This window comes from Carassius carassius, chromosome 28 (genome assembly GCF_963082965.1).
Source record: "Carassius carassius chromosome 28, fCarCar2.1, whole genome shotgun sequence".
Lineage (NCBI taxonomy): Eukaryota > Metazoa > Chordata > Actinopteri > Cypriniformes > Cyprinidae > Carassius > Carassius carassius.
In genome coordinates, this window is record NC_081782.1 from 10,135,130 (window position 1) to 10,155,509 (window position 20,380).

The 20,380-nt window shown below is 35.8% G+C and overlaps 1 protein-coding gene across 2 annotated transcripts; it reads left to right on the plus strand.

Annotated features, from left to right (window-relative positions):
* The first annotated feature begins 405 nt into the window (after positions 1 to 405).
* Positions 406 to 19,680, plus strand: LOC132107901 (echinoderm microtubule-associated protein-like 2). Of its 2 annotated transcripts, XM_059514238.1 has the most exons (22): positions 406 to 646; positions 4,448 to 4,633; positions 4,907 to 5,033; positions 5,630 to 5,734; positions 10,311 to 10,339; positions 10,968 to 11,097; positions 12,052 to 12,201; positions 12,947 to 13,016; positions 14,080 to 14,190; positions 14,359 to 14,454; positions 15,063 to 15,197; positions 15,599 to 15,698; positions 15,921 to 16,075; positions 16,370 to 16,495; positions 16,857 to 16,988; positions 17,597 to 17,664; positions 17,822 to 17,910; positions 18,153 to 18,250; positions 18,350 to 18,437; positions 18,527 to 18,622; positions 18,816 to 18,946; positions 19,042 to 19,680. In XM_059514238.1, the coding sequence occupies exons 1-22, from the start codon at positions 577 to 579 to the stop codon at positions 19,165 to 19,167; spliced, it is 2,418 nt and encodes an 805-aa protein (XP_059370221.1). In that variant the 5' UTR covers positions 406 to 576; the 3' UTR covers positions 19,168 to 19,680. The 2 variants fall into 2 exon arrangements, with proteins under 2 accessions (XP_059370221.1, XP_059370222.1); XM_059514239.1 differs by lacking the exons at positions 406 to 646; positions 4,448 to 4,633; positions 4,907 to 5,033; positions 5,630 to 5,734 and adding an exon at positions 7,873 to 8,008.
* The last annotated feature ends 700 nt before the right edge of the window (positions 19,681 to 20,380 follow it).

The following is a 20,380-nucleotide window of genomic DNA, read 5'->3' on the forward strand; positions in this document are numbered from 1 at the left end:
TGTCAGATAGTGGAGACAGGGGTTCTTCGTGGAGAGGCGTGAAAACCACTGGCCTACAAAAACATTAGGTGTTTATATGTTTTAATCATACCTACACCGCCACCTACTGTTAGTGAATATAAAAACAGTTGCTTGACTTGTCAGGGACATAGTACTTCGTGACACCACCACCATTATTAGCTAGTAAATTCCCAAGATAAATATCTGTATACCGGATACACGAGACAATAATGATCTATTCATCTCTTTCATACCTGTGCACAATAGTCAGATATCTTTGTAGCCTTTGCCCCCTCAGGCCTTGCTAATTTGACTAAGCTATCTAAATATATACTCATGATGAAAGTAGTGACTGAATATTATAGGACTCCGAGAGTAAACATGCTCTCTTGTTCCTCTGGGTAGCAGATCAGCGGTGAGGCTGTTGCTATAGAAACGCAGGCACAGGTTGTCGTCGGTTGTTCGGTGAAGAGGTAACGTTAGTGAAGGCTCACTCGTATGTCCGGAAAGTGTCCAGGCGGATCTGGGGACCGGTGATTTAAAAGAGATAATAAAGGAACTGATCAGAAGAAGGACATGTCGGAGCGAGTCGCTTCATGTGGGAACCTGTGTGACACGAACACGCTTCTGCTTCGGTATTGCAACGGTAAGTTTGGCAGCGACTTGACTCGGCATTCATAATGAATGCGCTAGAGCGCCTCACGGGATGGTTTGTTTTCATTACGCAGGTCGATAACGTAAGCGAATTTTGTATTTGATATTAAACCGTTTTTACATGAACATTCCAGCAGTGTAATGTTATTGACGTGTCGGTCTGGCTCTTCCTGCGAGGGCACAACAAAAGAAACAGTGTTGTCATTGATGGAGATATTTGATTAAATTATGATCAGTTTTATATAGCCTACATGCAAATTAAAAATTTCCCTAAGACATTTTCTTATCGCATATGTGCGGTTGGGATCAGTGCCAAGGTAGAATGAACATCTACCGTTACTCAGAGATTCAGGCTCTTGGTAAATATAAGGAGAATTTCCGTATGAGATTTCTCATGTTTACATTTTTCATTTGGTGATAGCTTTGAGCCTTTTATCCTGATTCAGTTTGATTCTCTGGGCCTTTGTTATTTGATTTCAGCTATGCATAATGTTTTGGTGGAAATAATGTTCTGAGTTACTTGTTTATTGTGATCTAGTAATCAAGTGTATAACATTACACACCTATTAAGATTGATTTACCTGGTTACAGTGTATCCGTAGTGATAAAGCTCAGTAGTAAACAAACATCTTGTCTGTTGTTAGCATTTCAATCATTAACAAACATTAACCAAAATATTTTTATTTACAAAGCAGCCAGATTTTGCACTGTCAAGTTGTGAATGAGCAGAGCACCGAATTTGATTATGATGTAGTTTTATCATGAAAACATTACATTTACATTCATGCATTTAGCAGATGTTTTTATCCAAAGCAAAAGTGATTTCTCAAAGAGCAAACAATATCTCTTATATAAAATGGCAGGTTTATGAAACACCTAGTTTAGATTAGCAAGCAAGCTCAAGAAGAGAACAAAAAAATTATTGCATAGGCAAAATAATATGCATCATGTCTGACAATTTTATAAATGCATGTTGTTGTAAACAACAGCAGAAATGTGATTTACGTGTCTAAAACATTGTTCTGAATATTGCATTAGTATTAGCCAATCTACCAGCTGATGAATGTGGATCAAAATATCATAAAGACACATGGCCTTTGACCTCAACGTAAAAAGATGTGGATAAGATAAGATGTTTCTCCTTCCTTTTAGCGAGAATAAGCCTGTTGAGTTTGCTATCCTAGTTTAATGATTATATGGTTAGTTGCATTTTATTATTTCCATTGAACATTTTTCCCCTAGTGCTGAAGAATAGACTTGTCACTAATTTTGTGTTGTGGTCCATTATTTGAGAACCACTGATACAAAATACAGTTCAATATCTTTAAATGTTATAAATATTTATCTTTATTTATACAGTATATATATGGCCGGTGCAAACATAAAAGAAAACATTTAACAAATATATAAAACTGTATATATAAAATAGATAAAGACAGTTAAAATGCTAGAATAAAATGTTGAATTTAATATACAATCAATCACAATCAACAATCAAAATTATCACTATGGCATCCTCATGCTATACCCATTGTGCACAGCTTGTTGTTGTTGTCACTTAGAAACGACTATTTCCTCTTCGTTCTTGTGAATTACAGGTTCTCTCAAGGATAGGTATCGGTGTACATAGTGGTAATTGTTTGGTTTTTTTCAGTAGGGCAATTTCTGCGACAGATGGTTTGGCTGGACGACAGATGGATGTGTAGACGCTATATAGATGAGCCTGGGTCAGAGAGAGTGTCTGTCGGTGTTGTACAGTTAGATGGTTTACATTGGTTCTGCATAACTATCTGGGCTCAGGCCATGATATTAGCAATTCAATTTGTACAGTAAAAATCCCTAATGTGAATTGTATTGATTGAGAAAATGAGCATGCGCCCTAGGGGTATAAAACAACTAGTCATAAATTGTCAAGTGCATGTACACACTTCAGCGTCCCATTGGTGGAGAGGCTGGTCAGTGCACTTCCTGGTAGTGCCTGGCCGATGCATCAGACAGGTCTGGAGTCGAGCCAAAGCTGTCTCTCTCAGCCAACAGCACCACCAGCAGTTTTCTACCGCATAGGAGACGGGAATCAGTGTCCTGTTACAAACATCACCCTTCTACTCTTTACACACAGCACTGAGTGGTAAAGGGGTGGGGGAGGGTGAGAAAGGGAGGTCCAGACGCGGGACCAGCCATCCAGCAAGCCAAGGGGAAGGTGGGAGAAAGAAACCTTGGCCAGGGAGGAGTTTGGCACCTTTAGGAACCCCCTAGAGAGCTGCAGAGGATCAGGCTGTCCGAGCGGGTTGACAGGTGGACATAGTACTGACTGGAATGGCAGGTAGGTGGGGAGTATAAGCAGAGGGGGATGATGAATATTTCAACGCTCAGTCACAGAGCATCCGGTTTCCTCCAGACTGCTTTTGTCTTCCAGCATCACTATTCAGCTTTATCCTGCTTTCTTCTCACCTTCCACTTTTGCCTCCCATTTTTTTCTTACACTTTTATATTTCAGTTGATGTGCTCACCACCTGCTGATACTGCTTTACAGAGAGAGAGAGAGAGAGAGAGAGATGTGATCTCCAAGTGTTAGCGGTGAAGGCACTAAAAGAGGTTTATTATATATGCACAGTTAGCGTGGAGCCCGCTGCATTGCCCTTGAGATAGAAACAGATACAAGGAGCCACTGTTTAATCTGAAATATTGAGGAGCTAAATAAAAAAAATGTGAAAAATTCAGTTTTTTTTGTTTATTGTGCATATTTATAATTTGTATATTTAAATGAAACCCATTTGATGGCTGCCACAGTGAATGAGCATTGTTAGCATTTGAAACTTTCTCAATTGTTTGCTTAGGCTTTCAGTTTCTTTTCTTTTTTGTGATTTAATGGATTTTTTGTGGTAAGAACACATTTTGATGGATAAATATATATCGCAGGTGTTTCAAAAATGCACACATTTTTATTCGTGCAAACAAGGTTTTCTTTGAACTACTACTTTTTTCAATTACTTACAACCAACTAGATCCCAGTGTTGTTATAGTGGATGTATGAAATGACAGGTGTCCTAGCAGGGTTAATGGTGAAATATTGTAAATTAAAATGGACTTTCCACTTTAGGGTAATTGGGGTAACTTTTTGAAACAAATTTTTTCCGCAGTCTCTTAGCAAAATTGTATTAAATAAATAAATAAATTGTTAAAAAATATTTTAAAGTAGTATTTCTCAAACAGGGGGCACTGGAAAACTTTCAAGGCACATCAGGATGATTTTATGTAATATATATTACTAAATAAAATGTACATATATTAATAGTAATAATAATATTGTAAATATTCTAACTTAATTTAAATGCAAAAAACAATATGTAAACTGAAACCCCACTCATAATAACTTGTTATTTATGTATTTATTTTAAAAATAAAGTTTTTACAATAACTGGAATCACACAATTAATTGTAGGTAATATATATCTATCAAAGATTCAATTTCTGATAATAATAATTAAAAAAAAAAAAAATTTACGGGTTGTGTGTGAAAGCACGCACATATTCCGGGTAATCATGGGAGTGTGAAAGGGGCAAAATCTAGCGACCTGGGAACAATTGCCGGGACACATTACCCGTGGATTTGCCGGAATCGCAGTGTGAAAGGGGCTATTTACTCACAGTCATGTCTTTCAAAACCTATATGACTTTTGTCTTTGGCGCACAAGAATATCTTTTTTTTTATTATTCCACATAAAAAAAGTTATACAGATATGGATAAACTCTACAAAGACTTATACGATAACTCTCTGTCTGTCTCTTTCAGATGATAATGTATCAGCCGGGAGTGGGATGGAGATGGATGATCGTATCTCTCACCTGGAGCAGAGGGTGCAGCTGCAGGAGGATGAGATTCAGCTGATGAAAGCGGCACTGGCGGATGCTTTGAGAAGGCTGGGCTGCTGTGAGGAGATCACACAGGCCAGCAGCAAGAAAGGTGGACCTACTAAAGGTCAGAGCTTTATCATGGCCCTCTGCTTATTGCCATTATGTCTTTAGAGCCTAGAAAACCGCCAAATGAAAGATACTTATCTAAAGCAACTTACAGTGTTCTTACTTTGTGTTCGCATCCTAGGTTCTATTAAGATAATTCAACCCTAAGAGCTACAGGGATATATTGTAATGCATAAAATAGTGGTTACATAAAAAGTTTCCATGTGGGAGGTGAAGATAATTTGCATGTGATGATAACTTGTGTTCCTCTGTTTCTTCCTTCCTGATAAAGTGCGGCAGATACTGCAAGCTCTGCCATCCAAGCCACTGACAAATGGCTATGTGCAAACAAAACGCGTGAGTGGCTATCCTTCCTCTCCCTCCTCTCCGAAAAAGGAGGTGCTGATGTCTATCAAAAGGTGGGAGTTATACACAATATATATATATATATATATATATATATATATATATATATATATATATATATATATATATATATATATATATATATATAATGTATATATCAATTTATTAGAAGACATGCTGGTATCATACGTGTTGAAAATATTTTCCTTTTTCCACACCAACAACATTAATGCAGTATTACTTCTCTACCTCAAGGTGATGATATTGAGTAAAAAATTACTTGGAACTTTAATTTTACAGGATCGCTAGGTATAATGAAGTATCTTATGCATGTATGGTGAATTAATAATAAATAGTTGTAGTATAATAATAGTTTATATAATAATTCATAATTAATATTAATAATTTGTAATGTGATGTCTGCTATGCTGTTTAATACGTCTAGACTGACATAATCTGTAAATAACATACTGTCATACTACCTGTTTACTACAATATCAGCATATACTTCAATACTACTTGGTAAAATAGTATACAATTATAATGAAATATTGTGAAAAATTCTTTTCTTTGATGTCTTTCTTTCCTGCCCTCTGCATTGTGCCTCACTCATTCTTCTCCACCTCATGCTCTCGTCTCGGTGTGTCAGGAAGAGCATGTCCACAGAACGCCTGTCAACGGTGAAGAAGGAGATGGCAGACTCCCGCAGCAGAACCACCTCATCCAGCAGCTCAACATGTGGAAAGAGAGACAGGTACCTTTTCTAAATCTAAATAAAGTGCATTAGACTCGATGATTGTTCTATACAAAGAGATCAAATTTCAGTTCTTCTCCTTCCCTCCGAACCTTAAGTCTAGAACAAGACATCAAAAGAGCTAAAAATAGATGTTACCTCAGTGTCTAATTAGATGACAGACAGATCCAGACCTGTGGTCAGCAAAACACCAGAGACGGTGTAAGGGGGAAGAGGTGGACCATCCATAGAAAACCGTTTGTAAAATACCATTTTATATCATGTTTTGAGCTAAATCAGCACCATGTATGATATCATTGTCATTTTACTGCTGATTTGAACTATACATTCACAGTATACAAAATGTCAGGAAGCACCTTAGTCAGAATTTAAAAACATTTAGCAACTGTTAGGTTACCATTGTGTGTTCTGGTTCAAACATAGCTCTGACCACTGTTACAATAAAGATTAAAAAAAAACTTTTATTCAGCAAGGATGCATTAAATTGCTTAAAAGTGACAGTAAAGACATATATAATGTTACAAAAGATTTATATTTCAAATAGCTCAGTATTACATTTTTCATAAATAAATAAATAAATATTTTTATTTTCATAAATAAATTACATTTTGAAATATACTAAAATAGAAAACAATTATTTTAAATTGTGAAAATATTTCATATTGAAAAGAAATAATATTTCATATAAAGGTTTGAGCGTTACTTAAAGGGTTAGTTCACACAGATAGCAAAATTATGTCATTAATAACTCACCCTCATGTCGTTCCAAACCAGTAAGACCTCCATTTATCTTTGGAACACAGTTTAAGATATTTTAGATTTAGTCTGAGAGCTCTCAGTCCCTCCATTGAAGCTGTGTGAACGGTATACTGTACATGTGCAGAAAGGTAAGAAAAACATCATCAAAGTAGTCTATGTGACATCAGAGGGTCGGTTAGAATTTTTTGAAGCATCGAAAATACATTTTGGTCCAAAAATAGCAAAAACTACGACTTTATTCAGCATTGTCTTCTCTTCCGTGTCTGTTGTGAGAGAGAGTTCAAAACAAAGCAGTTTGTGATATCCGGTTCGCGAACTAATCATTCGATGTAACCGGATCTTTTTGAACCAGTTCACCTAATCGAACTGAATCGTTTTAAATGGTTCTCTCTTCACAGCAGTTCAGTCAATGTACTGTTTGAGTGCATGCATTACTCCGGGATATTGGTTTGTTTGAATTTAGAGGGAGTGTGAGCCACATTAAAAAGTTAACAGCTTAAGTAATTTGTGGATTTATGCGTATTGGAGACGCGAACCGTTTCAAACGATTCAGTTCGATTTGGTCAACTGGTTCAAAAAGATCCGGTAAACTGTGTTCCAAAGATAAACGGAGGTCTCACGGGTTTGGAACAACATGAGGGTAAGTTACTAATGACATAATTTTGCTATTTGGGTGAACTATCCCTTTAATAAGAAAGATATTTTAACTAATAAGTGTACTCGTGCGTATACAGCAAGAAAGCTTAGGAAGAATGTGATCAAATAGTGATAAATAATTTATGGCGTGAATACATGGATTTCCAGGGTAAACATTGAGGTTCAAGTTAGACATCTGTCAATATAAGTGTTATTGACTGAGATCCTATCAGAGCTGTATAACACCCACTGAAAAACTCATTAAACATTCATAAACAGAAACCCATTAACCATGTTACCACTTAATATAGTGTTAAATTCAAATGAGTATTTTTCTAACATGTTTTCATGTTGGAAAGAATAATGTAAAAAATTACATGTGAGTGTAGAAAAATTTCAATAAGCCCAATAAGCCTTTGTTGTTATCATAAAGTACTACTTAATGAAAGCTTCAGTCTTCTAAAGGGTTAAGTATCAGTTCCAACAAGTTTTTCCACCATGCACCTGCAGGATGTTTGTATGGCAGATTAGACACGTTAGTAGTGTTTTATATATGCCATGATGATTGTTTGTGATCAAACTTTGTATGGTGCATGGCAACCGTGCGCAGTCACTTGGTTGACACACTTACCACTGAAACAGTATCTTGACCACAGAGTGCTTCATATTACTGCATTGAAGCACAGGGGGTGTGGTCAGCCAAAAATGGGCTGTCATGCATGCTAAGGAAGTGTCCTGCCATTGGTTAGCGAGGTCCATGTTCCTGCAGAGCTGAAGTTAACTCAAACAAGGAACTCAGTCTTTTGCCTGACGCTTCTGCAAATTCCAGCTAGCACTTAAACGGAATAACGGGACAAACAACATGAAGAAGTCCACCAGGTAAAGCTGAAGTTCTTGTTAAGCGCTTTCAGGTCTTCAAAAGAAAAACTTTTGGTAGTTTTAGGGTGAGGCTGATAATGGAATTACTTTCAGCTTCCCACAAGAAAGCAAACATAGGTAGGCAAACAGGAATATTCACAGCATCATGGCTTCTGACGATAAACAAAGCGAACGCACCTGGGCTGAGTTTGTGTTTTAACTTTCCAAATGGGAACAATAAACTTTAAAAGCATAGCTGTCTAGAATAGGACATCTTTTTGCATATGGATTTTACCTTGCTTTTGCAAGGCTTCAGTTTTGTAAATTTTATGCAACATTTTGTGAGTCACTTAAAAAAATGTGCATGTTTTCCATCTGGGTTTGATTATCATGAACATGAAAGCTATCCATTCAACTTCCATTCAAGTTGTATATATGTTGCATATAATGCACGGGTTTTAATAATTGCTTTAGTGCAATCTGAAAAATTTGCAATGTATTAAACATGGAACCCACCCACTGCCGCACACTAACACAGTTGGATTTAAAGGCAAATTAGAGCGAATGCTTTACTATAGGAAAGAAAATGGTTTGAAGGACATCATGTCCAGAGAACTTCCTTTTAGTGAATCACTTTCTAAGCAATTCAGTATAATCCATAGAGATACTTTGCGTGCTGTGTTTTTAATGTATAAAAGACATGAAATGTCAAATTGGAACACGTCATCAATGCTGTGTGTGGTATGGATGCGTGTGTGCATAGTCTGTGCATTAGTATAAGGCTTCTTTGAGGTCAAGCACATTAATGGCACATGCTTACAGCATCATATTGAATAATGGTTGCTACACAGCCTAGAGTGATTATTGGTAAAATAGATTTTTCCAGTACATGCTAATCAGCTGCCATTTTGTGCGTCATGACCTTAAATCAGGTGTGTGGAGCCCTGAAATGTTCCTAAAATCCCCTTTATAAATAGAAATAAATTTATTTTTACAATAATCATGATGTTGGTTATAAACATGGTTCAAAATAAAAACCCACTAAGTAAAAAAGAGGCATAATTCATGGTTCAAATTTAATTGTGAAGGCACATGCACAATCCAAATATTTTACCTGTTTTGTGTAATATTTGAATATTTACCTAAAGGTTCTGTTTCCAGAACTCAATGTGGTGACATTTACGAAAACTGTTCTTTACATTAAACCATCTAAATATAAATGGAAAAAATGATGAACACAGTGATTGAGCTCAATGTTTTTTGTTACAGAAGCAGTTTTACAGAGATACTGTATGGCCAATTCATTTGCTACATGATGCTGCAAATAACACTGTTTGCCCAATAAAAATGCAAAGAAAAGCAGCTTAGTAATAGTAAATATTTAATATAAAAATTAGAAACATTTAAGAATTTAGTTTCACATCTGGCATTTATTTAGATATATATATATATATATATATAGGCAGTATTGTATAATTTTGTCTACAGTATACAACTCTGAAAAGGGGTTATTAGAGATGAGGCCTGCTTTGGTTCAAGTTTTTCTTTAATGAAGTGTTTGGATGGTTTCTGCAGGACTGCATGGACACAAACAGATCATTGTGGGAGCATTGCTATTCATCTGCACCCACGATCCTTCTGTCTTCCCTTTACATAAAATCTAATATTTTTTTCAGCCAGAGACACTGATGGCTGTCAGTTCTAATCACATGTGTATAGTTGAGTCCTACAAACATATTATAGCAAATAGTACTGGATTGATGGGTCTAATTTATTGTGTCTCAGGCTATCAGTTGTGACAGACATGCATCAGCAAACAGGAAGTAGAAAACTGTGTGGTTAAAGAATGCACGCACACTCAGACATAAACAGAACGTGTTTTTCTTTTCTTTTCCTCTTTTTTTTTTTTTTTTTTTTTTTTTTTTTTACTCAAAGCCTCCAGTGTAGCAGTTTTGTCTGTTTGTATGCTTTTGATGCTAAATCCCCTCCAATCCTGGAACCTCCCCAAAATCTGTTGAGTCATGTAAACTGCCTGTACTAAAATTTAAAGCCGTTTTGGGGCCCCTTTGATCCTGTCAAATTAATTCAGTGTTCTCTCCATTAAACAGAGCTCTGTGAAAGTCCACATAAAAGCTTGGTCAGGATTAATAGATGAGCTCAATGAATTAGTCGTCCTCTCACAAAGCACAGGTCAAAGACAGCAAACAAACTTTTCAGAAATGTTTTTAGAAAGTTTTCGTTTAACTTTTGTGGCCCTTTTGTCTGGCTTAAAGTCTTTGAAGGGATGAACAACTGAAAGAAATCTCTCTCCTTGTTCTTTCAGCAAAACCAAAGAGTGCACCCTCAATGCTGGTAAGTTTTTTTCAATTTCTTTTTAAAGTAATATTGTTTTCATAAAACAAGCTGAGAGCTCAGGATCAATAGGTGTTTGGTTTTTGGTCTTTTTGTCTTAAGTGTTTTATGTGAGATTAGCAACTAGCAAGTTCATTGAAATAACTCTTACTAAAACTTAAAAAAGCTGATAAAATTACTAAAATTTAAAGATAATTCAAAATATGAATAAATACTGTAGTATAAATACAATTAAAATAACACTTAAGTTTTGCAATACACATTTGATTGTTTCGTTTTTTATTCAATTGCAGTTTACTTTTCCACTTGAGGAAATGCATATATTTTTTATGTCTATGTGTATGTAATATTTGTTAATTTTTGTTTAACTAGAGACAATGGGGAAATTGTTATGGGAAATTAACCTTATAAAACAGTCTGACCGGATTGCATTATCCTCTGCATTACAGCTAAAAACCATTTTGGATGGCCATAAAGCCATCATGTTGTAGTCTCGTGTTGTAATGGGTCTCTAAATGAATACAGTTCTGTCAGTAGAGCCTGGATGATTTGACAAATCATTCCTAACAATACATTACATTACTGCTCGTTTCTATCTGGCCGCTCATGTTTTGCTCTTCTTGAACAGATGATGGTTACGTGAGGATGTTCATACGTGGACGTCCAATCACCATGCATATTCCAGACAGGCTGAGGGAAAGCTACAGCCTTGACCAGAAGGTGGCGCTGCCAGAGCGCAAGCTAAAACTTCAGTGGGTGTATCCTTGTGATGTTTTTTTTTAAGGAGACATCATGAAAATGATGTCTTTTTCTTGTTTAAGTGCTATAATCGGGTCCCTGGTGCATCTACCAACCTAATGCTGTTTTTGTAACTCATGTGTTTTTAATTCAACTTTTATTTGACAGTTTAAGCGCAAAAAGACATGAAAGAACTTAGTTTAGTACTGACATGCAATGTGACAGCTGTTTCTGTGCGTGCTTCAGATGTGTGTGCTCCAAAAAACGTAAATCAGAAGTTTAGACGAATATGATTTAAACACATAATTTCAGCACGATAAACATGATAATCCAAACCAAACAGATGTTTTTACTAGAGTATCTATTGTGTAAAAGGGGGCAGGGAGCAGCAGCTCATCTGCATTTAAAGAGGCATGCACCAAAATAGTGTTTCTGCTTCCACTCATTTTCAAAATGATATAATATATGATCTGTGGGGTATTTTCTGCTGGAACTTCACAGACACATTCTGGGGACACTTGAGACATATATTACACATTGTTAAATTGGGCATAATACTGTAGGTCTCCTTTAAATGTAACTGAAGTTAGTTCAGTTTTTAAATGATTCTATTAAATTGTTGCATTTTGAATTTTAAAGAATAGGGAAAAAAGGAGAATGTATAGGTGCTCCCAGTCCAGTCTTTAATTTATAGCTATAATTTTAAAATGAGAATAACCAATAAAAATGAAATAAGTATTGCAATAATAACCAATAATGAAAATGATTTAGTTAATGAATTCCGATTTTTCAAGTTCTATTAATAATTAAAATGCATCAGTGACTTTAAAGGTAAATTTGAGCGAATTTTCTAATTAGAATTGACAACCAAAAGATACTGTACAGAAATGAAGTGTCAATTTAATAGCACACATCTTTGGTCATTTACCGCGGTCTATGGAAATGTTATTTTGTTTCTTAACGCACTCTATTAGTTATGGCTATAGGGGAAGAGACTGTCGTTCCAACCTCTACCTGCTGCCGACGGGAGAGATTGTGTACTTCAATGCTTCCGTAGTGGTGCTCTACAATGTAGAAGAGCAGCAACAAAGACACTATCTGGGCCATAATGATGATGTCAAGTGGTAAATATACATTATATTGATTTTTAAGATGGTTTCCACATGCTTTTGGTCATTTAGTATACTGTTAATTAATATTAAAAGCACTGGTCGAACTACTACAGGAGAGAAATCAGTCCAACATTGATGTCATACAGGGAAAATAAACTCTTCCAATTTCATATGTAGATTATTCTTAAACTAGGTCATTGTTCAAAGGTCCCTGAGATGTTATCACTATGCTATCACCTACACGAACAAATACTTTGCACTATCATTCAGCAAAAAGAGCCAATGTACTCAGGAAGTGTTGTCAGTTTCTGAGCAAATTTGCATTTTTAGGGGCAGATCTTGCTCTCTTAACAGATTCTTATCTTCAAGATAAATGAATCCTGCAGTATATTCAAATACATATGCTGCAATCAAACCAGATCTTTTCTGCCATCTGTTTTTTTTCCCTCTTCTGTTTGGCTGCAAGGCAATGCTTGTACTTTTAACCGTTTTATGTAGATCTCTTCTGCTGTAAGAACAGCATCAACATGCTATTTGTTGTGAAATATTAGTTAATTGGCATTTGTCACTAATTAAAATAACACTGAAATGCTCTCTCTGTGACTGTCAGAATCCCTGCTGGTTTGCAAAACAGCTGCAGCCTGTTTACTGTGTTTTCTGGGATCAGTCTGCATTCATTTACTGTTTCGCTAATGAGAGGGCGAGAGAGATAGGAAATCTTTTCTGACATCTGATCCTGACAATGCTCTCTTTGCAGTTTGGCCATCCATCCAGACATGGTCACCATAGCAACAGGACAAGTTGCCGGAACATCCAAAGAAGGCAAAGTTAGTTTACATTTACATTCTCTAGCAGTATATTGATTTGTTGATCTTGTGGCTTGAACCAGTCCTCAGTGTGATCAGAAACAAAACCACTGTGATCACACTCAAAGTTTTAGCATTTTACAAAGTGTGTTAGCTTTATGAATTATAGCCGTAAGAATTTACTTTTAATCAGCAAGGATGCATTAAATTGATCAAAAGTGACAGAAATGTATAATGTTGCAAAATATTTCTGCTGTTCCTTTTAAGTTTTTATTCCTTAAAGAATTCTTTCAAAAATGTGTCATGGTATTTACAAAATATTAAGAGGCAGAGCTGTTTTAAACATTGATAATAATTCGAAATTATTGCACTAGAACCATATATTAGAATGATTTCTGAAGGATCATGTGACACGGAAGACTTGAGTATGGTATTTTCCGGACTATAAGTCGCACTTTTTTTCATAGTTTGGCTGGTCCTGCGACTTATAGTCAGGTGCGACTTATTTATCAAAATTAATTTGACATGAACCAGAGAAATTAACCAAGAGAAAACATTACCGTCTACAGCCACGAGAGGGCGCTATAGACTGCCAGAGATGCTGCTCAGTGCTCCTGTAGTCTACACTGAGCAGCATAGAGCGCCCTCTCGCGGCTGTAGACGGTAATGTTTTCTCTTGGTTCTAAATGAATGCGACTTATGTTTTTTTTTCCTCATCATGACGTATTTTTGGACTGATGCGACTTATAGTCCGAAAAATACGGGTAATAGCTGATGAAAATTCAGCTTTGCATCACAGGAATAAATTACATTTTAAAATATAAAAATAAAGCTGTTATTTTAAATTGTAATAATATTTCACAATATTACTGTTTTTACTGTATCTTTACTTTCTTGGTGAGCAACAACCAAACAATTTGTAAAAATCTTACTGTCCCAAACTTTTGAACTGTAGTTTATGTAAAAAATGAGTAAATAAAATTAGTAAATAATGAATGATGATTTTTATGTGAAATATTCATTTCATCTGTTATAGAGATGCTCCAATCATATGCATATAGCTGAATATTTATATTCCTATCAGGCCTTGCAGCCTCATGTCCGTGTGTGGGACTCTGTCAGTTTAAACACTCTTCATGTGATCGGAGCAGGAGTGATTGACAGAGCTGTCACCTGCGTTGCCTTCTCAAAATCGGTAAGCTTTGCTTTTTTTCTGTTCTGGATAAATAATCTATGTGCTTTGATACCATACGACATATGAGAAATCTGCACAATGGGTGTAGATAATGACTGTTTGAACAATGATAAATGGCTGAATGAACAATGGTATTTTACATGGATATAATACCCCTCCTCTTCACAGAATGGCGGTGCTCATTTGTGTGCGGTTGACGATGCAAATGATCACATTTTGTCTGTTTGGGACTGGCAGAAAGAAAAGCAACTGGCAGAGGTTAAGGTGAGACAAGGCAACATGCTGTTTGAAGAGAGAGAAAGAGAGAGAGAGAGAGTGTGTGTGTGTGTGTGTAAACTGAGAAGAAGTTAATACAATGCAGCAATGCTAGACCTAATAATGTACAGCTTCCTGACATAGTGTGTCTTGTGTGATTTATCTTTCAATAACAAAAAGCTGAGTGTTCACAAACCAAGTGGTATAAACCCTGCACTATGACGTCTTTTTGACATCTGCACTGTTCTCTTAATCTTGTAGTGTAATGATTTGCACTACTTAGGAAATTACTGTCCTAACATCAATTATCTCTCTTATTTTTTAACCCCTTCTATTCCAATTGCCTGGCTCTATTCTATTATGCAACACCCACTTTTCACAATCCAATCAATTCTCAATAGATCAAATCAATTATTACATATTACATTTCAGGCTGTTTCAGGTAGATTTAAAAGTATTTAAATTTGTTAAAAATGCTAAAATCATCATGTTTGCACAAAAATGTGATCGTTTTACCAGTGTGCAGTTATCACAGATGTCTTGGTGATGTATGCATGCTTATTGGGAAGTGAAAATGCATCATATTTTGTGTAAAATATTCACCCACGATTTTTCAGTGTTCCAATGACTCAGTTCTGGGTGCTGTCTTCCACCCCATGGAGGCCAACCTTATTGTCACCTGCGGGAAGTCCCACATCAACTTTTGGACAATGGAAGGGAATACTCTTACAAAACGCCAGGGACTGTTTGAGGTTTTCAACATTTATTTTTCTGTGTTCCGACTGAAATACAAAAACAGCACAGAGTGATCCGAGTTGATTGCCTCTATCTGAAATGTCCATTTTAATTTATTTTTAATTTAATATTATATTTTGTTTTTCATTTGAAAGTTAGATTCTAAATTTGTTTATTATTTAATTTTAAATCCTTGTTTTGTTGCATTCCAGTTCTTTTTTGTTTTAGTGTAATTCAAATTAATTTCACTTTATTTGTATTTATTTATTTTAAATCACTATTTATTTTAATAAAAAGTCAGCACAGGATTTTATTTTATTGTATTTTATAAGAAATACATTCAAGTTTCATTCTAAATCCCTATGGCACAAAAATCTTAATTCTATTTAATGTATTCCTATTCTTGGTGCGCTTTCAGAAACATGAAAAACCCAAGTATGTACTCTGTGTCACTTTTGCTGGGAATGGAGATGCAATCACTGGAGATTCTAGCGGAAACATCTACATCTGGGCAAAAGGTCAGGAAATAATTATGCTATTAAACATGTAAAGTTTTGCTTTTTGTTTTGCTCTGCCACTATATTTATTCAGGTGGCACATTTTTAAGAAATAAATTACATTTAATCCATGTTTTTATCTACTGGCAATCAGAAAAAAGCAGTACATCCATCTGTTTGTCTGCTGTTGGAGATACTCCCTCAGTGCAGCCTATGATTTGGTGATGAACTCTTGATTTAAAGGTGGAAACCGGATCAGCCAGGTGGTTTCGGGAGCACATGAGGGTGGAATCTTCTCTCTGTGTGTGCTGAAAGATGGAACGCTGGTGTCAGGTGGAGGAAAAGACCGCAGGGTGCTGTTGTGGGACCATGATTACCGCAAAAAGAGCGAAATTGAGGTGAAGTGGTGCTCTTGTTCTTACAAAACAAATGAAAGCTTTACTGACATTCATAATGAAATCCAGACACTCATTTTTAATGATCTCCATTTACTCTCTAATACGGCTATTATTGTTTTGATGTTATATAATTTCTAGTACTTAAATGTAATCTAGGCATTCATTTGTGTTATTTATCAGATCCAGCTACATCAGCACAGATTTCGCTTAATTCAGAACAATTTGTGCTAATCGTGTTTTTGTTGAGATGTACAGATTACATGTTCCTAAATATATTTCTCTGTGTGTAATCAGGTTCCCGAGGCTTTTGGGCCCGTTCGCACTCTAGCTGAAGGAAAACAGGACGAGTTGTTTGTGGGAACGACTCGAAACGCTGTTCTGCGGGGCTCTTTCTCTGGGTCCCTCACTCCCATTGTTCAGGTATGTTGTCAGATGATATGACAGAATGTTTAAATGCCTTTTGGCCGACTATCTATGCCAAAATTTAACAAGATCACCACGTTTCCTCAGTCTTTTGTAGCCAGACATTAGGTTATAAACAACATATGCCCTGGACCATATTGCAGCTTATAGTGGCCAAAAAACTTCCACTTAAACAGGATGAGACCAGATGTATCATAGCAACAGTTGTGTGTGTTCACATGCCTGATGTGGTTTTTCTGAACTAGGTTATACCACAATAATCAATTTTACCTGGCCAGAAGTAATCAGTACAGGACATGGCCTCCTGGACCAAAATCTCCATTCTTACCCTGGTCTGTATGTTTTCTTTCTGTGAAAGGGTCACACTGATGAGTTGTGGGGCTTGGATGTGCATCCCAGTACTGAGCAGTTTGTGACTTGTGGTCAAGACAAGCAAGTCCATCTCTGGGACACCTCTAACCATCTGCCTCTGTGGAGCAAGGCCATTGAGGTTTGCAGGAAACTCTGTGTTTACTTGTACACTGCTGTAATATGTAAACATCAAAAACTATCCCATCTGCTTTGCAAGTTTTATTTAGCATATTGTATGTTCACTCTGAGGACAAATGACTGTTTAAGACTCTCTTTTTTAAAAAATGTTTTATTAAATGTTCTGCTATGAGATATATATATATATATATATATATATATATATATAGAGAGAGAGAGAGAGAGAGAGAGAGAGAGAGAGAGAGAGAGATTTTACATTTTAATTTTTTTAATATTTATATTGTAATATTAAAAACTAAATGCACATAATAATAATAATAAAAAATAATGTCATTTGACATGAAATATATTTTATTATGTGTATTTACTTTTTTACATTGTATATTTTTGACATTTATTCATTTTTATTTTTTAATATTAAGATCTAAAAATTAAATGCATGTATTCTAAATGTTACATTGTATGAAACATACTTGTGATTTATTTTTTAATTGTTTAATATTTATATTAAAATATAAAAATGAAATGCATATATTTTGCAATACAGAAATTATAAATATAAAATGTAATTATTTAGTTTTTTTACATTGTATTTATATTTTATTCTAGGACCCTGGACGTTCCGTTGGATTTCATCCCAGTGGTGCAGTGCTTGCTGTGGGCACCATGACAGGAAGGTATGATTGCACATGGGAACTTTACATTTTGACTTCCTTAACATGTCAAATCCGAAAAACATTTAACAGCTTTAACATTTCTTAACCGTATATTTAATTAAAATATTGTAATTTGACACTTCAGTATTGATAAAAAAAATGTTCTCCTGTCTTGCAGGTGGTTGGTGCTGGACACTGACACCCGTGATCTTGTCTTTATGCATACAGACGGCAATGAAATAATCTCCGTTGTTAAATATTCTCCAGGTGTGTTTAGTGTTCTTTTGTGCTTTTAGCCATTAGTCACAGCTATTCCTAGTATTTTAATAATTGAAAAACTTTATTCCTGTGATGGCAAAACTGAGGTTTCACAGCCACTACTCACTTTTCATTGATTTAATGCATACTTAAAATACATTCAAATGGAAAATAAAATAAAAACAACCCCAGACTTGTGACTGATAGTGTATGTGTCCAAAATTGCCACTCACATCCTCTCTGTCTCATAGATGGGGCGTACCTTGCTGTGGCTTCCCACGACAACTTTGTTTACATCTACTCTGTTACTGAGAACGGCAGGAAATACAGCCGAGTTGGCAAATGCACTGTGAGTTTTTCAAGAAAATGAATCCCAAATATGTTTCTAATCAATATAATGAATTCAAGACCATTAGCACTCATTTAATACTGTGTCTTGAATCCGTAGGGACACTCCAGTTTTGTCACTCATCTCGACTGGTCCACCGACAGCCAGTTTATTGTAACCAACTCAGGCGACTATGAGATCCTATTCTGTGAGTTATTTTCTCACCTAACACCTTCGTCATTAAATGAAGCTCAGATGTCATTGTATTAAAGGCTGGTTATGTTTCCTGTTAAAAAGGGGAAGCATCCAATGGGAAGCATATTACTAGTGCTGATGCAGTGCGCAATCTAGAATGGGCCACTTCCACCTGTGTGCTGGGTTTCAGTGTGTTTGGTAAGTCACCTTATACATAATATTGAGGGAAAAAAGCAATGTCTTCGGTATCCATTATTAATTGTTTTTCTGGAAATGGCTATGATGTATTGAAATAATGTTTTCTGGATATTATCGACATTTTATTCATTTTATTCCTACATTTTATTTTAATTTATTTATTTTTAAATGTTTTTTTTTTTTTTTTTTCAAGGAATCTGGCCAGAAGGTGCGGATGGCACAGACATTAATGCTGTATGCAGGTCACATGACAATAAGCTTCTTGCCTCAGCTGATGATTTTGGCAAAGTGCACTTGTTCTCTAACCCCTGTTCCCAGCCAAGGGTGAGGTTGTTTCTTTTTGTTTGTTTGTTTTGCATTTTATTTTCAAAACTGGCCAATTAGTATTCCTAAAACTATTTTTTTCACTTCATCCACAGGCTTGCAGCCATATCTGTGGTGGGCATAGCAGCCATGTGACCAATGTTGCCTTTCTCCATGACGACAGTCATCTTCTCTCTACTGGTGGGAAGGACACCAGCATTCTTCAATGGGTGCTCGCTTAGTCACCTCTGAGACTACACTGTAGACTCCTGCCCACTAGAGGGCAGCACTACTGTGCCTAAATCCCTTTTCTGCTGTCCTGTTTGCCTGTATTGTGTACTATGTTATTAGGTTTTCCATTACATTATGGTACAGAGTCAGTTTTGTCTCTGGTCCAGATGCAATTACCTGATTGTTTGAGGGGTAGAGGCTGAGCTTAAATCAGTGCTAACTGGCAAACACTATTCTAAAGTGAATTGTACTCTTTGCTGAATCACCACTAGAAGGAGCTCTGGTGCAGGAGAAGAAGCATGTTGTCTACTGTTGAAACTATTTAAGCCTATTTAAAGAGTTTTAGCTGCTGTTTCTTTTGCGGAAGCCTATAGAAATCTATAATGCTGTCACTTAGTGGAGGTTGTATTTTAATATTGGAAGTGCATAATAATGTTGTGGCACTTGGCTTTTGGTGCATATCTAGGGGTGAACTTAAGCTGTGCTTTGCCTTTAATTTGTTAATAAAGTTTCTCATATAGCAATTAATTTTCTTGAAATCTTTAGAGGGTTGATCTAATAACACATATAATTTTAGAATATCTATTCATCCATTTAGACTTAAATATTCAAATTAAATAGTTTAGAATTTATTATTATTTACTATATATAGAGAAGTGTGTGTGTGTGTGTGTGTGTGTGTGAAATTAAATTATTAAAATTGATATATTTGACCATGGACCACAAAACCAGTCATAAGATATTCAAAATGATTTAATGTATATTGTGTGTGTGTGTGTGTGTGTATGTGTTATATAGTTTGAATAGATACCAAAACAACTGTTAAATATATGACATATTAACAAAATGACGAGTAAAGTTTTGTTGCTGTTTCTTCAGTACATTCTATTCTCCTACTAGAGGTTTATTTAGGAATATGAACTGTATTTACAGCCAACATTTACATGGAGACTGTCAGAAAGGTCATCGGCTCAAACCTTTAAACATAAACAGCCACCTGCATCATCTTCAGTTTCAAGTGTTGACATTCTGGCCAGAACAGAAACTCTGCATTGTGTATATCTGGCCCTGTTTTGGGCAAATATAGTTATTTGTTCATAGTTATTTTGTGTTAATTTAAGTACTTAGTACTTTCACCTTATTCCAAGTATGTGTGTGATGGGTACATAAATAGACAGTCCTAGTAGGCCTAGTTCCCGGAGGCATTTCTGCTGTGGCAAATGA

Bases quoted from the DNA above. Each gene is read 5' to 3' on its own strand.
- LOC132107901 (XM_059514238.1), top strand. From the start codon at position 577: ATGTCGGAGCGAGTCGCTTCATGTGGGAACCTGTGTGACACGAACACG. The intron at 16,989-17,596 runs GTTTGCAGGAAA...ATTTTATTCTAG, and splicing joins TGTGGAGCAAGGCCATTGAG to GACCCTGGACGTTCCGTTGG. The intron at 18,251-18,349 runs GTGAGTTTTTCA...TTGAATCCGTAG, and splicing joins GCCGAGTTGGCAAATGCACT to GGACACTCCAGTTTTGTCAC.